A 23,804-nucleotide genomic window follows, 5' to 3' on the forward strand; every position below is an offset into this window, starting at 1 on the left:
GTAAAAGAAAAGTCGACTGCAATTCAAAGGTGAATGGACTGAAAAATATGCATTCATCCTGAGTCCAGCACCAAACCAATGTGACTAATATGCCAAGAAACGGTAGCTCTTGTGAAGAGTGGCAATTTGAAAAGCCACTACGAAACAAAACACAGTTATTTTGATGCAACCTTGAAATCATCATATCAAGCTGTAAGCAGAATTATTGTTAAATCTATGTCACAATGAGAAAAAGCAACCATGGGTGGCATGGGTGTTGGCTAAACACAAGAAGCCATTCTCTCTCTCTGATGCCTACATAATAAAATAATGTATGACTGAAGTGATGGAGACCATGTTTGAAGGCAAACAAAAGCAAATCCCCCTCAGATCGCACAGCAACCAGAATAACTGAAATACTGACTGGTGATTTGATTAAACAGCTTTGTGATAGAATAAAAAAAGATGCACAGTGCATTTCCATAGCTACATGTGGATGAGTCCACTGACACCACTGAGAAGCCTATGTTCTGAAGAACCGTTCATGTTCTGAAGAACCGTTCATGTTCTGAAATGTTATTGCTAAATATTGAGAGGATTGGATCAGTTGTACTTTTTTTTTGAATACTTGAAACTCTTTTTTTGTGGAATATTTGATGCGGCCCAGCCTCACCCAGACTCTACCTCCAGCGGCCCCCTGGTAAATTGAGTTTGAGACCCCTGGCCTAGTGGTTCAGTGGTAAGAAGTCTAACCTACAGCGTATAAGCCACTGTCAGACAGGAAGTAAGGTCTGGTAAAAGCCACTGTCAGACAGGAAGTAAGGTCTGGTATAAGCCACTGTCAGACAGGAAATAAGGTCTGGTATAAGCCACTGTCAGACAGGAAGTAAGGTCTGGTATAAGCCACTGTCAGACAGGAAGTAAGGTCTGGTATAAGCCACTGTCAGACAGGAAGTAAGGTCTGGTATAAGCCACTGTCAGACAGGAAGTAAGGTCTGGTATAAGCCACTCAGACAGGAAGTAAGGTCTGGTATAAGCCACTGTCAGACAGGAAGTAAGGTCTGGTATAAGCCACTGTCGCAGAGGAAGAAAGTTGTTAAAATGTTCAGAAAGGATTTGATTTCCTTCAACTCATCATAATAAATCACATAATAAATCACAATGATCCAAGGTGGTCCTTGAAACTTGTTACCCATGTGGGAGACTGGGGCGTCAGATGAAAGAACATGAAGGTTCGTGGCGAAAGCAAAGATGTTGGATATACTGTATGACAAGATGACGCATCATAATCTGTGCTAAATATAGTCATGGTTCCTGTCTCACAAGTAGGGCGTGGCTGAAAGAACCTCAACGTTGAATCTGCAAACCACAAAATCATCATGAACACCTTGACCTCGTCAGAGAATGGACACATACAGTATACCTCAGTTTCTATGGGGCAGAAAGAATCAACCCTGTTCTGTTAAAAACCTCTCCATCTTGTGCCAACGGGCATTATGCCCTGGTCCCTTATGACACTGACATGACGTGTTACAGGGAAATGATCAAGAATTGAATAATAATTTTGCCTAATGAAAAGTCTCTGGCGAAAGAATGAGGTGGAGGTGGGGGGCATTCAGAGCTGACCAGGGGTGCAGTCGTAATATGGGCGGAGGCCAAACGGTATCCTATTATTATGCAAAGTCTAGGCACTTATCACCTAGACTTTGCATAATAATAGGATGCGCGCACTTCGAAGCCCAAACGCCGTTTGACCGCGGTTGCCCAGCACTGCACCACTGGAGCTGACCACCTGTCAGCTGTGGATCTGGAACTAGAAACAATTATTATTCCAAGGTAAACATTCCGGTCAGTTAGATCGTTAGCAGCCTTACACTGGGCTCACAGTTCTGCTCATGTTAGTAGCATTTTACTAGATTTCTTCCCAGTCAAGATTTGTCTGAAGATGAGGAACTTGAGGGTGCAGTTGGAGCACTACTGTGATTTTTAATCACATCTCTTTCTACGAGGGATGGGCATTGATTTTCCAATATTCAAATAGTCGTTAAATTATAAGAAATCTATTTGTTTATGCAAATATATTTTTTTCTCAAAAAATATATTTCCCTTGTTTTTACCGGCACCTACAATGTGTAGTGTATTGAGAGGGGACCCTTTTAACTGTTACACTGCTGAACGTCATGCTGGGTACAGTTAGCTAGCTAGCCAGGTAGCATAACAGTCTGTTAACAGCTGGGAGAACAGAACAGAAAGATGAAGAAAGAGAGACTGGAGATGTTACATGGTAGCAACGTTTTGTACGTTTGCCATGTTCTTTCACTAAGTTCACACATTTCAAGCATCAGTTATGTAACGTTCAAAATGAATGCTTTAGTTCCCGGAAATACGCTAGCCTGGTCTGTTAGCATTAGCTATGACAGCAGCCAGCTCGCTTGTTGGATTGTCTCACGTTTGCTATTAAGTAAAAACAAAACCATACGTTAACATGGAAGCTCAGACATTTCAACCATCAATGATGTAACTTTCAGAATGAATGCTTTTGTTCCTGGAAATAACGTTAGCCTTCGTCACAACCTTGCTGGATTACTGCAATGCTCTATATGCTGGCATTGATCAGGAATCACTCCGCCAACCGCAGCTCGTCCAAAATGCGGCTCCTCACCAGCACAGAAAAATCACCCCAGTCCTGGCCTTACTCCACTGGCTCCCCGTCCATCACCGCATTGATTTGAACATTTTAAACTTTTAACTGTTCTTAAATCCCTAAACGGCCTGGCCCCACAGTACCTGACCGAGCTCCTACATCACCACACAGTGCCCTAAGGTCAGCCGACCAACTGCTGCTAAAGGTACCCGGGCCTAGGCTCAAAACCAGAGGGGACAGAGCCTTTTCCATAGCTGCCCCTGAACTGTGGAATAGCCCCCCCCTCCACATCAGGTCAGCCCAGACCCTGGAGGCCTTTAAGTCCCGGCTAAAGACTCATCTCTTCTCCCTGGCCTTTGACCAGAGCTGAGCCTGCCTCATACGTCGCTACTTTTAGTCCCTTTATTTGTAATCTGCTGCACTTTTCTTTCTTTTATCTTTATTTTTTATTTCTATCTGAACCCTTGCCCTTATTTATATTTGCATATGTTTAGTATATATTTAGTATATGTACTGTATATGTCTTTTTTGATCTATGCTTTTATCTGTGAAGCACTTTGGTACAGTCAGAACTGTTGTAAATGTGCTATATAAATAAAGTTGATTATGATTATGCTGCCACTCAGCGCACATACTGTATCTAGCTGTTTGTAATGACAGCAGCCAGCTCGCTTGTTTGATTATGTCACGTTCGCTATTAACTCATTGGGGGCCAACAGCGCCCTCTGCTGATGGCCCTTCGGTGCCAGTGCTTTATCCAATGTAGGATAGGACTTATTTGCGAGTGCTTAAAACATAGCAAATATAATAGCAAATAATTGATCTAAATAACACAGTGATCGTCAATGAGTTGCTTCCAGTCAACATGCACGAAACAGATAATTTTTTCATACATACATTTCCATTTTATACCGTGATGAATATCAATATATTTCTAGAGCGTTCTGTCTCATCTCAATAAACTCCAGCAAATCGAGCTTAAATGTATTTCCTTAGAAATCGTGCCATTTGTCGCTTGATTTATGAATAGTTTTCAAATAAACGCTAGATTATCGATATTATGTGTCCTCATGCACGAAGAGAAGCGGGGTCTGAAAAATCGATTCTCCGTACTTTGGTTGGCGCGAACCTAACACACACACACACACGCTCCGATGGCCGTGAAAGGAACATTCTGATAAAATGTTATTATAGACTATTTTTGTTTTATCTTGTTTCTGTACTTGCATGTAATTTTAACCACCTTGACTGAAAGTTTCATTATGCATTATGTGTTGAGTACTGACTTTTAATAATTTTTGTTTTGCAATAATAAAAAAAAATATAAAAAAAAAAAAAAAGAAAGGAACATCTGATTAACCCAAGATTCGTAACAGAAAGTCCTTACCTCACATCTGATGTCCTGCAAAAAGATTAATCCAATTCCTGATTGCCATTCCAAATATTGATAGCATTTATTGATCCAACGTTATATATTCAAAACACATAATCCACGCTGCTCTGAGTGTCCCCAGTCCATCTGTTATAACGATACTGCATGCCCAAGAAGGAAAACCTTGACCGGGATGCACAGCCCCAGCCAGAGGGATTCCAATGATGTGCAATACCATCCGGGAGACGATAGGCGGCGGTATTTGCCCTTTGCGAGCTCAGACCCATTTCCAATGATAACGTCAGGCTGGATGGATGAAAAATGAATGTATATAGATAATAATAGAAATATCGATTAAAACCCGAGATTTATCGGGTTTGGCGCCCAGACATGGTGAGTTAACCCAGACTATCTCGAGTTTGGCCTCCAAAGTGTTAACACTTTCAGTGTTAGTTTTAGAGTTAGCCGTTTCCTGGGATTACACAGAATTACTCTAAAACTATACTCATATTCACCACGGTATAAAACGGGAATGTATGGATGAATTTTTTTTTCTTTTTCACAAATTGAACGATAGATACTCGATGTCAAATGGGCAATAGTTTTATATCCATAGCTATGATATTTAATATAGTTTTAGCCCTGCAAACACCGGCATGTATCCCCATTCATTAACGCGCTGGCATTCTTGCCACATGGCCCACAGCGACCTCTGGCGCTGAAAGTGTTAAGTAAAAGCAAAATCATATGTTAACAGGAGGGGTTTCGATTAGTAATCGAATAGTTCCCAGTGACTATCGAATAGCTTTGCCCATCTCTACTTTCTACACCCCACCCATGACCACCTCCGTCCCCTCTCTCCCGGCCGCAGGTCTGCGAGGTGCCATCCCCTACGCCCTGAGCCTCCATCTGGGCCTGGAGCCCGTCGAGAAACGCCAGCTGATCGGCACCACCACCATCATTATTGTGCTCTTCACCATCCTCCTCATGGGGGGCGGGACCATGCCGCTCATCCGCCTCATGGACATCGAGAGCAAGAGCAAGAGCAAGAAAGACGTCAACCTCAGCAAGACGGAGAAAATGGTAACGAGGGAGAGAGGCTTTGATTTCAATTTAGAGCAGATGTGAGAATCCTACACACACAGACAGACATACACACACATACAGTTTTCCTGTTGCATTGATGTTACTCATTCCTCCCATCCATCTGGTCTCAGCTCCTTCCTGTTGTTTTGCGGGGAGCTACATCAAAGCCTGGATTGTGGCTTGTGTCAAGCAAACGACTCCCATCCATGAGACACGTACACTAGCGCACATACGCACCAACAGATGCACACACACACACACACACACACACACAGACACTGACACACACGCACAGACCAAGTCTATCATTCACACATACACACACAGACCAACTATCTTTCACACATACACAGACGTATGGATATTGAAGTACATAAAATGCAAATGCATAGACACAGACACCCAGACACAACACTCGCAATCTCATTTCATGTTTCAATTACTTCACAGCTCCTAGCGCTGGGTCCCATATGGAGGGTTCTTCCAAGTGTGTCTCCTCGTTCAGATCGCACTGTATACTTGTATGATTGCGTATACTTGTATACAGGCATGCGCTCATCTTGTGTACATATGTATGGGTGTGTTCGTGCATGTTTGATGTCTTCAAAACTTCACTGTTGCAGCCCCATATACCAACGTATCTAACAACAACCTCGTCTCTTGTCCTCTTTGATGTAATCCATCTCTCTCTGCACCCTCACGTCTACCATCTCTCTGCCCCCTCACGTCTATACCATCTCTCTGCCCCCTCACATCTACTCTCACTCTCTGCACCCTCACGTCTACCATGTCTCTCTGCACCCTCACATATACTCTCTCTCTCTGCACCCTCACGTCTACCATCTCTCTGCACCCTCACATCTACTCTCACTCTCTGCACCCTCACGTCTACCATCTCTCTGCACCCTCACATCTACTCTCACTCTCTGCACCCTCACGTCTACCATGTCTCTCTGCACCCTCACATATACTCTCTCTCTCTGCACCCTCACGTCTACCATCTCTCTGCACCCTCACATCTACTCTCACTCTCTGCACCCTCACGTCTACCATCTCTCTGCACCCTCACGTCTACTCTCTCTCTCTCTGCACCCTCACGTCTACCATCTCTCTGCACCCTCACGTCTACTCTCTCTCTCTCTGCACCCTCACGTCTACCATCTCTCTGCACCCTCACATCTACTCTCACTCTCTGCACCCTCACGTCTACCATGTCTCTCTGCACCCTCACGTCTACTCTCTCTCTCTCTGCACCCTCACGTCTACCATCTCTCTGCACCCTCACATCTACTCTCACTCTCTGCACCCTCACGTCTACCATGTCTCTCTGCACCCTCACGTCTACTCTCTCTCTCTCTCTGCACCCTCACATATACTCTCTCTCTCTCTCTGCACCCTCACATATACTCTCTCTCTCTCTCTGCACCCTCACATATACTCTCTCTCTCTCTCTCTGCGCCCTCACGTCTACTCTCTCTCTCTCTCTGCGCCCTCACGTCTACTCTCTCTCTCTCTCTCTGCGCCCTCACGTCTACTCTCTCTCTCTCTCTGCACCCTCACATATACTCTCTCTCTCTCTCTCTGCGCCCTCACGTCTACTCTCTCTCTCTCTCTGCACCCTCACATATACTCTCTCTCTCTCTCTCTGCGCCCTCACGTCTACTCTCTCTCTCTCTCTCTGCGCCCTCACGTCTACTCTCTCTCTCTCTCTGCACCCTCACGTCTACTCTCTCTCTCTCTCTCTGCGCCCTCACGTCTACTCTCTCTCTCTCTCTCTCTGCACCCTCACGTCTACTCTCTCTCTCTCTCTCTGCACCCTCATGTCTACTCTCTCTCTCTCTCTGCACCCTCACGTCTACTCTCTCTCTCTCTCTGCACCCTCACGTCTACTCTCTCTCTCTCTCTGCACCCTCACGTCTACTCTCTCTCTCTGCACCCTCACGTCTACTCTCTCTCTCTCTCTCTGCACCCTCACGTCTACTCTCTCTCTCTGCACCCTCACGTCTACTCTCTCTCTCTCTCTCTGCACCCTCACATCTACTCTCTCTCTCTCTCTCTGCACCCTCACGTCTACTCTCTCTCTCTCTCTCTGCACCCTCACGTCTACTCTCTCTCTCTCTCTCTGCACCCTCACGTCTACTCTCTCTCTCTGCACCCTCACGTCTACTCTCTCTCTCTCTCTCTGCACCCTCACGTCTACTCTCTCTCTCTCTCTCTGCACCCTCACATCTACTCTCTCTCTCTCTGCACCCTCACGTCTACTCTCTCTCTCTCTGCACCCTCACGTCTACTCTCTCTCTCTCTCTGCACCCTCACGTCTACTCTCTCTCTCTCTGCACCCTCACATCTACTCTCTCTCTCTCTGCACCCTCACGTCTACTCTCTCTCTCTCTCTGCACCCTCACGTCTACTCTCTCTCTCTCTGCACCCTCACGTCTACTCTCTCTCTCTCTCTGCACCCTCACGTCTACTCTCTCACTCTCTGCACCCTCACGTCTACTCTCTCTCTCTCTGCACCCTCACGTCTACTCTCTCTCTCTCTGCACCCTCACGTCTACTCTCTCTCTCTCTGCACCCTCACGTCTACTCTCTCTCTCTCTGCACCCTCACGTCTACTCTCTCTCTCTCTGCACCCTCACGTCTACTCTCTCTCTCTCTGCACCCTCACGTCTACTCTCTCTCTCTGCACCCTCACATCTACTCTCTCTCTCTCTGCACCCTCACATCTACTCTCTCTCTCTCTGCACCCTCACATCTACTCTCTCTCTCTCTGCACCCTCACGTCTACTCTCTCTCTGCACCCTCACGTCTACTCTCTCTCTCTCTGCACCCTCACGTCTACTCTCTCTCTCTGCACCCTCACATCTACTCTCACTCTCTCACTTTCTGCACCCTCACATCCTCCCCCCCCCCCCCCCCCCTGCATTCTGTCTTTCACTCCATCTCATAATTCTCTTCTCCTCTGTTTGGTCTCTATGTTCATCTTCCTGTCTCTTCTTCCCTCTCCCCACCCCCTCTATTTCCCCTCTCTCTCTTTCTTCTGCCCTTGCGCCCCCCCATCTCTCTTCTTCCCTCTCTCTCTCTCTCTCTCTCTTCTTCCCTCACCCCTCTCTCTCTCTTCTTCCCTTGCCTCTCTCTCTCTCTCTCTCTCTCTCTCTCTCTCTCTCTCTCTCTCTCTCTCTCTCTCTCTAGGGTAATGCCATAGAGTCAGAGCACCTGTCTGAGTTGACCGAAGAGGAGTACGAGGCTCACATCTACCAGAGGCGGGATCTCAAGGGCTTCATGTGGCTGGATGCCAAATACCTCAACCCCTTCTTCACACGCAGACTCACCCAGGAGGTGTGTGTGTGTGTGTGTGTGTGTGTGTGCGTGCGTGCGTGCACACATACTGTACTGATGTAATCGTACCTTGATGTGTGGCGTCATATCTCTCTGTTCTGTATCATTTTCTGGGAACTCATATATATATTTCATATCTATCCAGTCATATTGTGCTGATAGATGAATATCTCTGCCTGGCTTTTTACTCCTCCTCCTCTCTTCCTCCTCTCAATTTTCATCGATTTGTCATCCACCATTATAACACCATACCTATCAGTATGCATGGTGATGGGAGTGTCATTTCTTTATTGCCTCTGGTCCTGGTGACCTTGCCATTACGATATATAGCCATGCCAAAGGAGTTGTGCAGCAAGGCAACGATCCTAAATATTCAAGCAGAAATACATAAGTGGTTAAATGAGAAGACATGTAGCATTATGGATGATCTGAGATGACACTGGGACCTTTGGGACACTTTGGAATACTATAGACGTTGTAGTGAGTTCTTCATGCAAGGAATCCCTAAAATGTCAGTGAATTGAGGGAGTGCAATGATGAAAACTAACCAAAATCCATCAAAGCACATGCAAGAGACTAGTATTCAACTCGAGGAAAGGTCTGGGAAAGGTTTAGTTGAAGCCATAGGTACTAGCAGCTGCTGGATCGCAAGGGTTCACATACTTATGCACACAAGGATATTTCATGTTTAATCATTGTATTTAGTAAATAATCCAAATATATTCAAACTATTTGTGTTTTCCTTCAATCATGACATGTTTTATCAGAAAATGTATCTTAGATGAAGATATTACAAAGATGAATGTGTGAAATATTTGAGAAACTGACTATTCGAAAGGGGTTCACATACTGAGCAACACTAATGCGGGTTTGTATTAATGTGTGTGTGTGTGTGTGTGTGTGTGTGCACGCTTGTTCGCTGAGGCTGCCTCACAAGCCTTTTTTTCATTTATTTATATTTATTTATTTATGGAGCATTTATTTATGTGTGTGTGTGTCTGTTCCAGGATCTACTACACGGTCGTATCCAGATGAAGACTCTGACCAATAAGTGGTACGAGGAGGTTCGACAGGGACCTTCAGGATCCGAGGATGACAATGACGAAGCTGAGCTGCTATAAAAATGGACCGAATACAGAAATACACACTTTTAAATGACGGGCGGACGGCTTGTGTCCATGTTTATTTTAAGCGTGTCTTTGCGCCGTATGGCGGCGGGGGTCCGTCTGTCCACCACGACTGTCGCAGACGCGGTTAGTGTCTTCCACTGACTGAACCTGACCTGAAGTATCGGATCAGTGCCCACTGTGGATTGTACCACTCCAAACCCTCTCACCTGTGCCCCCTCCACCCAGGTGTACGCGTGTGTAGTGTTGCCAGCTGCTCAGGGCACCCTGAGAGAAGGTGCAGAGAGTCGCTTCTTTAAATGGTTTAGCAGTTTCGAAGGGAAAGACGACGGGGGCTCGAGGAAGTTTCCCCCTTTTTCAAGCAATATTAGATATTAGAGCACCTTCTCACTTTCTCCGTTCCACTTTGTATTGTGCTTTTACAAATAGCTTGCCGTCTTTGTTTTGAGGTCTGCTTTAAAGCTTCCGTTGTGTTTACCTGGATCCTGATGACTGAGACAAATGATTTGTGAAATAATATTTTGGTAACTGTGGGTGGTTTTTAAGCAGGACTTGAAATAAGGTCGTCGTCATTGTAATTCTCAATGTGAATCTCGGTGTAACAGCACTAATGAATGTGTGGGTGACGGGGAATGAAGTCTCGTGAAAGTCTATCTGTATTTATCATCTTTTTGTATTTATTAATCATCTTTTCATGTGGTGTCGCTGGGAGAGAGACTTTTATATCAGCTCACGGAGCGTTGCAGAGTAATGAAACTATCGCTAAGATGTACAAAATGAGATGAGATGAGATGTAATAAATTAATTGGAATCTGCTTAACGTTCTACGGTGTTGGTTCAATGTGCTGAGGACGGGAGATGTATCAAATGTTCTTAGATTAGAATTTATTGTCATCATACAGCAAGTACAATACAACGGAAATAAATTTGTCATCCAACCAGAGTGCAAATGTAACAGTAATGTGCAACAGCAATATACAATGTACAGGTTATTAAACTGGGTACAAAATATACAAATTAGTACTACGGAGTAATGGTCCTAACAAGTTTGGTGCTGCTAACCTGATGTATGTACAGAGTTGTAGTATTAATATGTGCAGGTAAGTACAGACGGGTGTGGATATATATGTATACAGTGAGAATAAATATATATATACATGTACATGGTATATACAGCATTATGCAGGTGTATAAGTAAGTATATAGAAGGATTATATGTATATTCAGACAGATATGGATATATAATATCATTGTGCGTTGGGTCGATCCTTGTCTACTCGTAAAGTCTGAAATGTCTTTGGCTGACCAGATGGTGAATACCAGTGGTAAACTTGAGCTAACACTCCTTATGGTTTTCTATAGTCTAGTATTCTACAGTAGAGCAGCATACAATCTCAATTCCCCCCCTCCCCCTAGTGTCAATAAAAGAAGTAAAAGTTTGAGCTACTTGTACTTTACGTTATGTGTTTTCATTTTAGGGAACTTTATATTTTCACTCCACTACATTTTAAAGGAAATACTGTACTCCACTACATTTATCTGAACCCATCAGTTACTAGTTACTTTGAAGAAAAAGAGTATGCTTATTTTAATATTTATGAAGATTATATACTTTCACATTTGAAGCCCGTCAACTTCAAGAGGACGTAATCAGAGCAGCATAACTGGACCACATACCACTTTAACAGCACCTTTAATCAGAGCAGCGTAACTGGACCACATACCACTTTAACAGCACCTTTAATCAGAGCAGCGTAACTGGACCACATACTGTACCACTTTAACATCACCTTTAATCAAGCAGTATAACTGGACCATATACCACTTTAACAAGCTTTAGAGGTCAATGGATCGAGGGCTCCCACGGACTGGAATACACAAACGCCATGTAGAATGCATACTTTTTCTTTCTAGATACGTATGTACATACATTCAATAGCAAATACTTCTAAAGGACTTTTACCAGAGTACTATTGTATCTGGGTATTTCTACTTTTACAGTAAAGTAAAGGAACTGTGTACTTCTTCCACCACCGAGTACCATATTGTTTGACAGAATATTTCATCTGATTATGCACAGCTGTATGTAAATGTAAATACTGTTCTGTTGGTATTATGTGCTTTTGTAAAACATCATGCACCATGAATTGAATTGAGTGAGGTTTGAGAAGCCTTTCCATATAAAGTAACGTGGATACTGTACAGTTAGCATTAAGAATGATGACCTGAGTTAAGTAAATGTTTGATGGAGCTGGACACTGACATGGAATATTGATGACTTGGCCTTCAATTCATTCCTTCCTTATGGTAATATTGAATTTATGGTAAGCATTTATCTGTGTATTTTAACAGCGCATGCTCGATACCCCAGGGGTCGTGTAAGGTTAAACTGTATCCCACTAGGCCCATGGGAGCCGGGCCAGCCTCCAGCAATCATTGAAATAGTAGAAAAGGTTAAAGGGAAGGGACACTTCACTGATAAACAACTGATTTATTTTGCACATAATCTCACTGCACACATTCATTTAGTTTGACAGTTATCGAAAGTTAATGAGTTTGAATATGGCCACCAGTGATGTCATCAACCTTGGGGAAATGCGGATGTCATAGCAGCATGGGGGAGCGAGGTACAGGTATGGCAGGGTAATAGAAGAAAGACATAAATATACATGAATATAAAAAGATATACTGTAAAAATAAACTGTAAACAATATAATTAAATATGAATATGAAAAGGTGCAGATGAGGGTATGTATGCCCTATTGGTTATAATATACGTTAAATATAGGCAAAAACAAATCTGAATATATTGCAATAGGTATTACTATGTTTTCCATCTACATCATTTCATTGAGCTGTAATTAACAAAACACTCAACTGTCAAACTAAACAAATCACCACTGTTTTACGGTGAAGTGCCCTTTAACCCTTTCACTACTACGCTACAAAGGGTTAACCCTTTCACTACCACACTACAAAGGGTTAACCCTTTCACTACCACACTACAGGTTAACCCTTTCACTACCACACTACAGAAGGTTAACCCTTTCACTACCACACTACAGAAGGTTAACCCTTCCACTACCACACTACAGAAGGTTAACCTTTCACTACCACACTACAGAAGGTTAAGCCCGATCGGCCCGGTACCGGGTTGAGATTTATTTCAAGTCATAAATAGATCAATACAGTCTGCATTAATTAATGTTGCATTTCTTTTTCAAATGTAGCCAATAGTAAAGACCCTAACCCTATCAAAACAGCAGTCAAAGTGTATATTTTCAGCACTACGTTTGTTTACCAATGATTTTAAGTGGTATAAAAAATCTCTGTGCATTGCATTGGAAACCGGATGATTTAGACGCAAGGAATTTACGCCGTCATGAAATCAGTGTATTCCTAAGAAAGAGGAGACCCAGGGCTTTCGATGGACATAGACATTTCATAAAACTACACTACCCAGCTCACACCAGCAGCTGTCAAAGCTGCAGCCGCTGAAGTGGAAAAACAGCGTCGCAATCTGGTGAAAAATGGCAGAGCTATGGACATTATACAAAAGTAACTGTACTTACAGTAGATTTTATTCACAGTCTTTGCTGCCCTGTAACGGGCGCCTGGTGGTACTAGATCCAGATTTAACTGTGCCATTGGAAAGAGGAGATTTGGCCTGATCTATAGATGTATGACTTGGCCATAATAAGGTAATTTATAGGCCTGATATTCTATAATCTATATTTCAAATTGCATGTGTCCGGATGGCAAAATTCAGTACCCTATCAACAAAACCCCATGTAAATCCTCTGCCCTTTATTCATTTGCTTAGACTTTTTAGTACACTTGATCTCAAGAAGGTGCTGAATGAGCTCAGTGGTAATTCTTCACATCTGGTCAATGTTAGCATGGTGTTATTCACCGTCAAAGATGGAAATATTCTTTATATTCTCCTTTGGTTCATTACAATTTACTCAAGCATAGCAACAGACACAATATTTCTGACACTGGTGAGGGATTTGGGGTGCTTTTTCAATGTATGTGATGTATAGATTGGGGGGACCACAGCTAAAATGGTAGATCGAAAGGTGCATGGAAGACGGTGATAGAACGGTGACCAGTGGATTGAATACACTGCCAGCGAGGGTGTTTTGTTTTGCATTCCTTGGAAGAACACAGATAAGAGCGAGTGTACTGTAGGCCCAGAGCGAGGGAGAGGGGTGACCTCTTTAATGCAACAGTAGAGAAACGTTTTGAAGTGTGTGTAAAGGTTAAACGCGGTTGTCATGACAGCGCGTCGCCTGACAACCGGAAGAGGGGCGGGGCTATCGTTTCTATGACGAAGATCCTATAAAGCTGACAGTGGTTTCCGGGTAGGGCAGACTAAAATCTGGCTGAGACTAAGAGGGAAGAAACCAGGAGAGACTCTCCCTCTCCTCTTATCACAGAGGGGGGGGGGGGGTGGGGAAATGCCACATCATCAGTAGCTTCGGCTACCACGAGGATGGTCTTGGCTAACGAACAGGCCTGACCACTGTTGGACTGAGAGACAGAGGGACAATAGACTGGACTGAAAGATCATTAGATAGACGAACACACCGAAAGATCATTAGAATAGACTCTTCAAGGACGATACAATTTGATAACATCTGACAACATCTGATTATGAGGTTCTGTTTATAGCAATAAAACAACGCTTTTCCTCATAAGGTATCTCACGGTGTCGAAGTGTCGAATTCTTACGGAGGTGGAGAATTAGTATGGTTTATGGATTGCACTAACAGGGGAGATAAGGATCTTATCTGCCAGTATCGGAGACGTCAGGACCATTAAAATGACACAGCGCAGAGGAATTGGATGGAGAGCCAACCAGACGAAGACGTGATACTGGCCAGTTTGATCAGGATCTTACAGTTGATGCCGTTTGGACCCGGATTATTGCTTGCTTTGAAGTTGCTTGAAAGGAAGAGACTGTGTGCAGTGCCGAGGCGTGAAGGGGTAGCCATGGACACGAGCCCAGCGAGCGAGCCGAGCAAGGCCGGAGAGATAAACAGCGCCATGGACCCAGCGAGCGAGCCGAGCAAGGCCGGAGAGATAAACAGCGACATGGACCAGAACAACTGACGGTGAAAAGATAAAGTGAGTCTCAACAACTTCACAAGCCAATAAGAAAACGAACAATAGTGTATCCGTAAACGTAATTAGTTTGACACAGAGAATGCCAGCTGTAATAGTGTGTTTGAATAACAGCAGAGCGGCACCGGTTTTTGTTTTGAAAATCGAGAGTCTTATCTACAGAGCACAGAAGCCACTGTATAGGAGATGGGAAGGGAGGCAAAGGGGAGATGTTCATTCAATTAAAGGGGCAACATCGTATTTAGTTTGATTACTGTTCAAAACGCAGGAAGCGGGAAGCGGGACTGTGGCGTGAAGGGAGCAGTGAACAAACGTTACGGGTGTGGTCGGTAGCGAGAGAATGTTTGAGGCATTAAAGGGACGGTGAAAAAAAAAAAGGGAAAAGAATTGGCCGCAGAGCCACGAGGAGATTAGAACCGGGAAGTGACACGTCAACCAATCCTCTAGTCTAGACTGAGTTTGGCCGCTATCTAGGGGGGGCAGTGGGATAATACAGGCAAATGGAGGAGGAGTAGGTCGCCACCTAGTGGCGGAGGGGGGGGGGGGGGGGGGGGGGGGTAGTGCTGGGGAGTTTCCATTACCCATAGGGGAATATTTAGAGTTTAATTTAATTAAGGAGTTTAATTGCGGAGGGGGGGGGGGGGTAGTGCTGGGGAGTTTCCATTACCCATAGGGGAATATTTAGAGTTTAAGTTAATTAAGGAGTTTAATTTTTTCAAAATTACCAACTGCTTGTGTGTATACACGGTGGTGTATGTGAGAACTTTGTAAAGGAACTCAAAGTGTGGTATAGAGCAACGGGACAGCTCCAGGGCGACGGTAGACAGCCCCGTAGGGTATATAGAGCGACGTGACAGCTCCAGGGCGACGGTAGACAGCCCCGTAGGGTATATAGAGCGACGTGACAGCTCCAGTGCGACGGTAGACAGCCCCGTAGGGTATAGAGCGACGGGACAGCTCCAGGGCGACGGTAGACAGCCCCGTAGGGTATATAGAGCGACGTGACAGCTCCAGGGCGACGGTAGACAGCCCCGTAGGGTATAGAGCGACGGGACAGCTCCAGGGCGACGGTAGACAGCCCCGTAGGGTATAGAGCGACGTGACAGCTCCAGGGCGACGGTAGACAGCCCCGTAGGGTATAGAGCGACGGACAGCTCTGTTGTATGTTAGATGATAGTACGATGTGTGAGTTAGGGGCAGGGAACCAACCTGCTCTGTTGTATGTTAGAGCGATGCTCGGTTGTATGTTATTATCATAATAATAATATCGATATACAGGTTAATTAAATAGTTTAATTATTGAATGGGTTAAATAAGAATTGCACAGAGAGATGAGATGCGGTTTAATTAAATAAGTTTAATTATGAAATAAGAGGGAGTTCGATCTCCAGTGGGGCCTTCTCACACCTAATAAATAGGCAGAGTCTTGAGGGGACACGTCACCAGAAAGAACTGGCGCGCGCTGGGGGTCACCCGTGGGACAAACGTAGAGCGCCGAGTGGGTATCGTTTAGCTGCTGGTGTCACGCCGGAAGACAACAAAACAGGGAACAGCCCTGTAGGATTAGATATGGGTGTTGAGAAGGTGGGGGACTAATAGAGAACAAATAGCGCCATGGGCTGTAGGACACTCACACCGTCCAACAGTCTGAAAGGGCGTGGCCATGGCAGGGGCTTGCAGGGGAAAAAATATATAGAGAACGAGCTGCAGGCCCAAAGCCACGGTAGACTAATAGAAAACACAGGTTCGAGTGTACAGAAAAACTGCCGGCGTGGTGTTTCTGCTTTCAGAGTCTGGAGAGGGTCGACGGCGGTGGAGATGAGCCTCAACCAAGATGACCGACAGGGCGGAGATGACCGACGGGCGGAGACGGCCAACGGGGCGGAGACGGCCGACGAGGCAGAGTCCAGCGGTCGCAGGCGGTGTTGCCCAGGGGAGAACGAGGCGGACATCGGAGGGGGCTTCCCTGCGGAGACGCTGTTTAGAGAGCGTTTTGAAACAACAGAGCACGGGCGGTGAATCATGGACAAGCAGCCAAAGCAGGGACTTCCTTTCAGAGTCAATCAGGAGATCGAGAGACGAGACAACAGCGAGAAGTCCTGTGTTCATTGATTAGGAGTATGAGATATAAATGGAGGATTCATATAGAAGATATATGTATAGAAGGATATATATATAGAAGGTAGATAAGAGGGAAAACAGTAAAACAACAGGATGGAATTATTGGGAGCAGACAGAGGAGCTCTAATTGTTATGAGTCGTTGGATGTTGTTGGTGTTGGTGGTCGGTTTCGGTTTCCTTTGTGCACGAAGGGGGGCGCAAACAGACATCAGGCAGCAAGATCACTGGGTTGACCGTCACTGGGTTGTGCACAAGAGACGAGGTTGGTTTGCTTCAACCACAGGCTATTTTTGGCATAATTAATTGAAAAACCAAATAATGATTTATGATTCTGAAGGTTGATTAAGAATCAAAGGGGGGAATGAGGGATTTGGGGTGCTTTTTCAATGTATGTGATGTATAGATTGGGGGGACCACAGCTAAAATGGTAGATCGAAAGGTGCATGGAAGACGGTGATAGAACGGTGACCAGTGGATTGAATACACTGCCAGCGAGGGTGTTTTGTTTTGCATTCCTTGGAAGAACACAGATAAGAGCGAGTGTACTGTAGGCCCAGAGCGAGGGAGAGGGGTGACCTCTTTAATGCAACAGTAGAGAAATGTTTTGAAGTGTGTGTAAAGGTTAAACGCGGTTGTCATGACAGCGCGTCGCCTGACAACCGGAAGAGGGGCGGGGCTATCGTTTCTATGACGAAGATCCTATAAAGCTGACAGTGGTTTCCGGGTAGGGCAGACTAAAATCTGGCTGAGACTAAGAGGGAAGAAACCAGGAGAGACTCTCCCTCTCCTCTTATCACAGAGGGGGGGGGGGGGGGGGGGGAAATGCCACATCATCAGTAGCTTCGGCTACCACGAGGATGGTCTTCGCTAACGAACAGGCCTGACCACTGTTGGACTGAGAGACAGAGGGACAATAGACTGGACTGAAAGATCATTAGATAGACGAACACACCGAAAGATCATTAGAATAGACTCTTCAAGGACGATACAATTTGATAACATCTGACAACATCTGATTATGAGGTTCTGTTTATAGCAATAAAACAACGCTTTTCCTCATAAGGTATCTCACGGTGTCGAAGTGTCGAATTCTTACGGAGGTGGAGAATTAGTATGGTTTATGGATTGCACTAACGGGGGAGATAAGGATCTTATCTGCCAGTATCGGAGACGTCAGGACCATTCAAATGACACAACGCAGAGGAATTGGATGGAGAGCCAACCAGACGAAGACGTGATACTGGCCAGTTTGATCAGGATCTTACACTGGGAATGTTTGTGAAGGAGGTTACGTGTCTATGGGGAAGAAAAGCACATCACGCTGCTCTGGGCTGTTGATCTAATGAGGCAGTCTGTCTGCACAGTGTGTTCACCAGGTCTTTCCAAGGTCACAGTGTGTGTCCTCCTTTACCACTAAATGTTCCCCTCACCACTCTGGACATTATCAAGTCATTCGGAGTGTTTGTCATTTTATCAAGGCAAACAATTATGATGTCTGAACATCGGATTAAGGGAAAATGTTATTAGAGCAGTTGGTATCAATGCACTCTTATCAGCTTACATTAGAGGAAAGTCCTCCTGCCACCCACTCAAAACATCCTTACACGCATGCACACACACATGCCGGCGCACACACACATGCACAGAGATTCCCAGACATGAAGGCCTAAAATAGATGGATAGATACTTTATTTTTGCCACACAACAGCATTGGTGGTAATTGTTTTGGTATAGTAGTACAGTAGCTCAGCTCCAGTGCAAAAATAAAGCAAGAAAAGCAAGCCTACACATGTAATGAACCATATGTACAGTGAATATATATATATTATATGTACAGTGAAAATATGATATATGTACAGTGAACATATATATATGATATGTGCAGTGAACATGCTCCCAAACACTGGAATACACAAACATTATGCAGAATGTGTACCTTTACTTTAGATACTTAAGTACATTCAATATCTTTTACTGAAGAGGGATTTTGAATGGAGGACATTTACTTTTACCAGAGTACTCATTTATCTGGTTATTTCTACTTTATTTCTAACTGCTCCCGATGAGCAGGATGGCACCTTGCATGGCTGCCTCTGCAATCGGTGTGTGAATGTCTGAGTGAATGGGTGAATGTGAGGAACAAATTGTAAAGCGATTTGGATAAAAGCTGCTATATAATAATAATGCTTACGCTTAAGGGTTATATGGTGCTCCTGTTTCTATCTGAGATAACAGGTTTGTCGTAGTAACGTCTAACGACCAGTAGGGGGGGCTAAATCCATTCCTTTCCCAGCTGAGAGAGAGTGGTTGTAAACATAAAAAATTAAAATAGGAATGAAGTGTGTTCCTGCTCTGTGGACTGCTCTGTTACATGTTAGTGATGCTCTGTTGTATGTTAGAACTTTGTAAAGAAACTCAAAGTACTAGGAGCGATACACTGCTCTGTTGTTATATATTTTTTATTGAACAATCTTATCACACTTTTTTACTGTCCGTTCTATTTTATTATTTTTAGCCTATTTTAAACTGAATCAAACCGCACATTTTTACTCTATCTAATCTATTCTATTTTATTATTTGTATTACTGAATAACTGTGATTTGCCTTACCTTGCTACCTCTCTATCTCTTTGTATTTAATTTTGTATGCTCGCTTATGCCTGTATTTTGTACTGTTGTGAAGCACTTTGAACTGCAACCTCTGTATGAAAAGTGCTATACAAACAGTGGCGAATATTCATGGAGGCCAAGCTTCCCCCAAAATATAAACAGTAAAAAAAAAATTTTTTTTTACTGTTTAGTTTACAATAATACATTTTTTTTAAATTTTCATCTCTGTGTTATAATAATTGTCTCCCTCTTCTCCTTCTCACTCTCTAACACTGTCACTGACTCACAGGCAGTCAATGTTTGCTCAGGCTCAGGATTATTTTGATCTGACATTGAGAATTTGAGAATTAGGGCGGGTTGTCTTTTTCTCGCGTCCACCAACCATTATTAGCCAATCAGATTGATTGTGCTACGCCTTAACACTGCCACAGTTTGGTTCTAGGTAAGGCAGCCAAGCACTCAAAACTTTTTCAAATTTGCCGCCCTGGGCCAGAATGTTTCCACCAGATTGACCAATCAAATCATTAAAAGCTAAACGTGACGACGTCATCGCCTCGCGGCCACGTTCGAATCAAACAACAATACGATTTAGGCTGGAGGAATTAGAAGGGGACCCCGGAGATATTGTCGACTAGCTTGCTTGCTAGCTAACGTTATGTGAGTCTTGTGAATGTCTCTAAACAAACAGCATTGTTTGATTGATTGAAATTCGGATTCCTCTCTCGGATTCAGCTGCAACCAGAGTACTCAGAGTACGCAATACACTGTTCCTGTTATTCTAATTTCTAATTTAAAGTGTCCTTTCCTTTGGCCATAAGTGTGCGTGTGTGCGACATGAGTGTGTGCCCGCTCATGTTAAAGTGTTAAGTGGCTGCTCGTGTGTGAGCGTGCACAGCGTGCGTGTCGTGTGTGTGTTCATGTGTGCTTGTGTGTGGATAGTTCAATGTTCTGAGCACTCAATGTTCATTGTTCATGGCTCTGATGGCCTGGGGGAAGAAGCTGAGCCTAAGCCGCTCTGTCCTAGTAGCTGGGGTTTGCAGGCGTCTGCCTGACTTCAGCAGCTGAAACAGGCTGTTATTGGGGTGGTGAGGGTCTTTCATTATCCTGCAGGCTCTGGATTTGCACCTCTTGTTGTATAGAACCTGCAGGGGGGGTAGTGCAATACCCGTGGTACGCTCGGCTGAGCGCACCACTCTCTGTAGGGCCTTCTTGTCCTGTGCCGTGCTGTTTCCATACCGGTCAGGATGCTCTCTACAGCTCCTGAGTAGAAGGACTGGAGTATCTTCCCAGATACTCTGAACTTCCTTAACTGTGTGTGTGTGTGTGTGTGTGTGTGTGTGTGTGTGTGTGGAGCCATACTGTATGTTCTGCCGTGTCATAGCATACTGTGTTATTTTTTGATGGGCCGCCGACTCGCTGAGTCATACTGTACAAACATGGTCTGCTTGTGTTTGATGGGCCGCCGAGTCATACTGTATACATGTATGTTCTGCCATGTCAGCAATATCTTGACATAGGCTTATTTCCATTAATAATCGCAGTCCTCCTGGCTCCTGTGTGCGGAAACATTATAACGTTAACCAACGTTGCAAGACGCTTATAATGAACCGCTCCGACTGCGACATCAGGCCATTCATTAATTTCAACCTAAGCGTTCACTTATTTTCAACCTAGAACCTAAATGATCTCGCTCTCTCTCTCTCTCTGATTCGTAATCAAACCAGACCTCCTACAGGCAACCGCTGTGTGTGTGTGTATATATATTTGTGTTGTCTGTGTGTAATATTCAGAAAGAGAGGGAGGGAGAGAGAGCGAGGGAGGGAGAAAGAAAGAGGAGAGAGAGAGTTGGAGAGAGTGACGGCGAGTAAGATATTGTAGAGAGAGATAGGCACCCAGATATTTGCTCTACATTTAAAGCCCAGATTCAATATAAAGTTGGAATGCCGTGTGTGTGTGTGTGTGTGTGTGTGTGTGTGTGTGTGTGTGTGTGTGAGAGAGAGGGAGAGAGAGAGAGAGAGAGAGAGAGAGAGGGGGAGTGTCATGTACGAAGGTCTGATAATAACAACTGGAGGGCGGCACATGAGCAAAAGCAGCCCCTCTCAGTAAATATGTTCAAAATCAAGGTCCCAGGTGTAGGTGAAAAAAAGACACAACACAAGACGTTTTCCAAATCGTAAATTATATATTGAATGGAGGTAGGAGTTTAAACCTCCTCCATGGTGCACAGGGGAAAAGGTAGGGGAGGACATACAAGACATACATATAAGGCAACTCAACCCAGATAGACAAACCTTGAGGCTACCGTACTATCTGGCCGTGTGAACATCAGAGAGCACACGGTTCCATACACAAGGTGCAGAAACAGGCTGGCACCATCATCAGTCCCTCAGGTCTATGGACTAGGGCTAACTGCATATCCATATTATATGAACATACACACATATATCTATATCCACGCAGTGGCAAACAAAGGCAACCTCATACACTGAGGTCACTGGAACATGACACACAACAGGAATCCCGACGTGCGTGTGCTGTCAGCTACTTGTGCACCCGCCCCTCCCTGATGTGACTGCCATCAGCTGTAGTTCATTAAGCAATCAGCACCCTTCAGTATAGGGACGGGCAGCACCTGACAGGAAGAGAAGAAGAGATATCATTAGCTCTCATGTTCACACACACACACACACACAAACGATACTAATCTAATGTTCACATGGTCTTCCAAATACAGTAATAATGATAATGACCAACCCACGTACGTCACACCTCCCCCCATAAGAGCGAACCCGCAGGGTTAGCAAAACATTATCACTTATTATCAACCAACATCCGATTAGTACCAACAGAACAAAAATAAATAGAAATCACACTCCATATAGACCACATGCCCCTATTCTGGGCCCACACGGTCAACCACCACCCCACCCAATACCAGACGCATCAGCCGCCGGACGTGGCTGGCACCTTCCTCATACCGAGGCCATGACGGTATCCTACAGTCAACCATACGCAAATTGCTCAATGGTGTTCGCACTCCCAACATCAACCCCGTGCGTCCTGTAAGGCACATTTGAACACAACACAGCATGTGAAACCACAGTCCTGTCACATCTCAACTCCGACGAGACGCGGGCAGGATTTTTCATTAGCCTATTCACATGACACCAGCGTGTCCTCCTCCGCCGCCCGAGCGTATGCAACATATACTTAGTGGCAGAGACCTTTCCTCTTACCACATAAGGTCCTGAGAACCGGGCAGTGAGCACCGTACTAGGCGTGGGCAGCACAATAAACACCTCATCCCCCACCTCAAAATCCCTAGGGACAGCACAAATAGAAGGGACATTGGGGTGATTATTAATCAATGCATCACACAACAAGTTAGTAAACGGAGCGTCTCCAACCCCCAACACAGGGACGACCTTACCCCCAGCAATATCATTTCCCATGACGAAATCCACGCCCTTTACGGGAAAACATGGGCGAACCACGACCGGAAAACAACCTGTGATCAGTGCAGACTGTACATGCACCTGATGCAACGGCACGCGCACACACCCCATGCCAATACCTCTCACCAATCCGCTCGACCGACAGGAGTCCACATCCAATGGTAATACATCAGTCAGGATGAACGATTGAGAGGCTCCTGTATCACGGAGTATTCTCACCCGATGGTAGTCCCCAACTTTACCCGACAGGGACACACAACCATCAAACAAAAAGGGCTCAAAAGAGCTACGCTGGTCAGGACATGACACCGTACCAATCAACCCCACCCCTTTCGGTTCCTGGGCTGACTCCCTGGTCTCCTGTCGATCCCTTAGCGCATGACAGTCCTTCACAAAATGCCCTTCTTTTTTACAATAATGACACACCCTTTCAGACGGCGGAGAGCGTGATCGGAATGCTCGCTCGTCACCCAAGGTATTTCGAGACGGCGGTGAGCGAGGTCGGAATGGTCGCTCGTCACCTCCGCGATACGGCGGCCCCGACGGAGAGAACGCGCCCCCTCCTACATACACACCATTTCGTACAGAAACATGTGATGCAGAAACATTTTTGTGGATCATTGCCAACTCGTCACACAAAACTGCAGCTTCCTGGAGGGTAGAAACCTTTCGCTCCTCCAACTGTATTATCATGTGTTCGGGCACAAATTTTTTAAATTGTTCCATGAGGATTAACTCGCTCAAAGCCTCGAGTCCATCCACCTTACACGCTTCACACCAACGAGTGAACACCATCCGTTGTTCATGGGAAAATGCGACATGTGTTTGCGAGGGGGCTTTACTTAGTCCCCTAAACCGCTGCCTATAAGCCTCCGGCACCAGTTCATATACGCGCAAGACAGCACCCTTCACTTTCTCATATACCATGCTGTCCTCCTTTGATAA

The 23,804-nt window shown here is 44.9% G+C and overlaps 1 protein-coding gene across 1 annotated transcript in view; it reads left to right on the plus strand.

The window, feature by feature from the left end:
- The window catches only part of slc9a8 (solute carrier family 9 member 8), an 84,177-nt gene extending 73,815 nt beyond the window's left edge, over positions 1 to 10,362 (plus strand). Inside the window, exons 12-14 of the mRNA XM_084333116.1 lie at positions 4,867 to 5,078; positions 8,274 to 8,420; positions 9,428 to 10,362. Of these exons, the coding sequence (XP_084189242.1) occupies positions 4,867 to 5,078; positions 8,274 to 8,420; positions 9,428 to 9,541 (473 nt within the window). The 3' untranslated portion in view covers positions 9,542 to 10,362. The remainder of the gene's footprint in view (positions 1 to 4,866; positions 5,079 to 8,273; positions 8,421 to 9,427) is intronic.
- Positions 10,363 to 23,804: the final 13,442 nt, after the last annotated feature.

This window comes from Notolepis coatsorum (assembly GCF_963971535.1).
Source record: "Notolepis coatsorum genome assembly, chromosome: 17".
NCBI classification, from domain to species: Eukaryota; Metazoa; Chordata; class Actinopteri; order Aulopiformes; family Paralepididae; genus Notolepis; species Notolepis coatsorum.